A 3,142-nucleotide genomic window follows, 5' to 3' on the forward strand; every position below is an offset into this window, starting at 1 on the left:
CACCACATTCTCTCCAGCATGTGTTGTCACATGAGTTTTTGATCTTAACTATTCTGATGGGTGTAAGGTGAAATCTCAAGGTTGTTTCGATTTGCATTTTCCCGATGACTAAGGATGTTGACCATTTCTTTAAGTGTTTCTCTGCCATTCTATATTCTTCTACAGAGAATTCTTTATTTAGCTCTGTACTCCATTTTTTTTTAATTTGGTACTTAATTTGATGTTTTTGAAAATTCTTCAGTTTATTATGTATTCTGGATGTTAGACCTCTGTCAGATATATGAATAGTGAAGATCTTTTCCCAGTCTTCAGACTGTGGTTTTTTTCTGACAACAATGTCCTTTGCTTTACAAAAGCTTTTCAGTTTCATGAGATCCCATTTATGGATTGTCAGTCTTATAGACTGTGTTCTTGGTGCTCTGATCAAGAAGTTGTCTCAGGTGTGCCAATGAGTTCTAGGCTCCTCCTCACTTTTTCTTATAACACATTTAGTATGTCTACATTCATGTTGAGGTCTTTGATCCACTTGGCAAACACAAATCTTAACAGATCTTGAAAGAAAAATTCTCCATGTCATGTGACATAACAAGAAACCCAGAAGAGCTAAAACAAATCTGTACAATAAAAGACCTTTAGGAGGTATCAATATTTCTGATTTCAAACAATAATATAGAACAATGAAGTAAAAACTGCAAGACACTGATAGAGAAAAATAATAGTGTATCAATGGAATCAAATAGAAGACCCAGAAATAAATCTACACTATTCTGGGTACCTGATTTTTGAAAAGATGCCAGAACCATACAATGGAAAACAGATAGCATTTTCAACCAATGGTGATGATCTAACTGTATATCTACATATAGAAAAATGAAAATAGATCCATACTTATCACCCTACACAAAACCAAAGTCCAAGGTAATTGAAAACCTCAACATAACACCAGACACACTAAACCTATTAGAAGAAATAGTGTGGAAAAGCTGAACCAAAAAAACCTGGGCCCAGGGGTCTTTTCTGAAACTAGCATTCCAATCAAGGACCATGCATTTAGATAACCTAAAACCCCAGCACAGAAGTAGCCCATGGGAGCTCAGTCTCCAAGCAGGTCCCCTGTTCCTAGGGGAACAGGGCTGACTCTGACATGAACTCAGTGGCTGGCTTTTTGATCACCTCCCCCTGGGGTGAGATCAGCATTACCAGGCCTCAGAGTAAGACAATGCAAACAGTCCTTATGATATCTGATAGGCTTCAGTCAGATGGAAGGGGAAGAGATCCAAACCTATCAGTGGCCTGAGGGAGGGGCATGGGAGGAGAAGAGAAAGGGAGAGTGGGATTTGGAGGAGATGAAGAAGGGGGACATAGCTGAGATACAAAGTGAAAAAAATTGCAATAAATAAATAAAAATCAGATGAATGTATGCTGATAATGCAATCCAGGTCTTTCATATTTATACAGCCATCTATTATTACAGCAATAAACTGTTTATTATATGAAAAAAAAAAACAGTTCAGAGAATCAATGAAACCAAGAGCTGGTTCTTTGAGAAAATCAACAAGATAGGCAAACCCTTAGCCAAACTAACTAAAAGTCAGAGAGAAACTATCCAAATCAGCAAAATCAAAAACTAAGTGGGAGACATAAATACAGATACTGAAGAAATTCAAAGAAACATTAGGTCTTACTTCAATAGCCTATACAACACAAAATTTGAAAATATAAATGAAATGGACAGTTTTCTTGATAGATTTTCTTTACCAAAGCTTGAGGATTCTTAATCTAAAGTAATAAACTCATGATGATGTAATCTTTGTAAATTATTCCAAATTCTATCCGATTTTCATAAAGATTTATCATAGCCTGAAAGTATAACAAAGAGATAGGGAAAGTCACCATGACAGTGTACACTTCACTGATGCTTCTTACTTGTACTATATACTCTCAGTGCCACACCACAACTTCTAAATCTCTTAGCTTCTCCTTTTAAACTATACACACCAGTGCTGACAAATCTATGGAAAAATGGAGGCTATTTATTAATTATTAATCAGTCTTTCATAGCAGATCTCAGGCAGAAAGAGGAAGTGTGCAGGCCCAGGGCTGTGTGTGGTGCAGGCAACTGGTGAGACTCTCTAGGAGGTTTGTGTTGGAAGATGAAGCACTGTGGGAGGATAGCTGCTACCCTGCTGACAGTAATAAACTGCCAGGTCTTCAGCCTGCACACTGCTGATGCTGAGAGTGAAATCTGTTCCAGATCCACTGCCTGTGAAGCGATCAGGGACCCCTGTGTATCGATTGGATGCCCAGTAGATCAGAGGTTTAGGGGATTGCCCTGGTTTCTGCTGGTACCAAGCTACAGCAGTACCCACATTCTGACTGGACTTGCAGCTTAAGGTGATCCTGTCTCCTACAGATGTGGATATGAATTCAGGAGACTGGGTCATCACAATGTTCCCCTCAGCACCTGCCACCAAAAGCAGACAATGAGTATACACATATACACACAAAGATTCCTGATACAAATGTTGGGATCAAAAATGCCTTTGCTAATGACATTGCTTGCATACTATGGGATACCTACAGTAAACAGCTGTTTCTCTACAAATTAATTATTTTAATGATATTATAATACTCTTTAATGTCTCACCAGACATCCAAAGGAGCAGGAATAGGAAGACCTGGGTCTCTGACTCCATATTGGTGGCCAAGGCTGTCTGATGCTTTTCAGTTCTCACTGCAAAGTCCTGGTTTATAAAATATGGGCAGCTGGGCTGGCTTGTAGAGACCTATGCAAATTAGTCATCAAATACGAAAGTAAATAGCCAGGATACTGGGTTGTGAGAGAACACATGTTATATCTACAGTCAAAAATATTATCATAGCAAGTAACCAATCACTAGGGAATAAATAAACAGTGAAGCTGAAGGACCAACTTAAAACTTTCAATCTGCAAATATCAAGATGCACTCATGGCAGGCTTCTATTAAAAGTAAAAAAAACATTTAAAGCAAGTGAGTTTAATAGAAATAGTACTAGAAAACCTTTGATTACAATTCTAAGGAAACAATATCATGATCAACAACAGCAGAAAGAAACAGGAGAAGCAGAAAGGAGAAAGGAAAGAAAGAAGGGGAAAATGGAA

At 38.0% G+C, this 3,142-nt stretch overlaps 1 gene segment (V, D, J or C); it reads right to left on the reverse strand.

Annotated features, from left to right (window-relative positions):
• Positions 1–2,132: 2,132 nt before the first annotated feature.
• Positions 2,133–2,715, reverse strand: LOC110563400 (immunoglobulin kappa chain variable 6-17-like). The segment is given in 2 exon segments: positions 2,133–2,464; positions 2,648–2,715. Coding segments are annotated over 2 exon segments (381 nt in total).
• Between the last annotated feature and the right edge of the window lie 427 nt (positions 2,716–3,142).

The sequence above is a fragment of the Meriones unguiculatus genome, chromosome 5 (genome assembly GCF_030254825.1).
Source record: "Meriones unguiculatus strain TT.TT164.6M chromosome 5, Bangor_MerUng_6.1, whole genome shotgun sequence".
In the NCBI taxonomy this organism is placed as follows: domain Eukaryota; kingdom Metazoa; phylum Chordata; class Mammalia; order Rodentia; family Muridae; genus Meriones; species Meriones unguiculatus.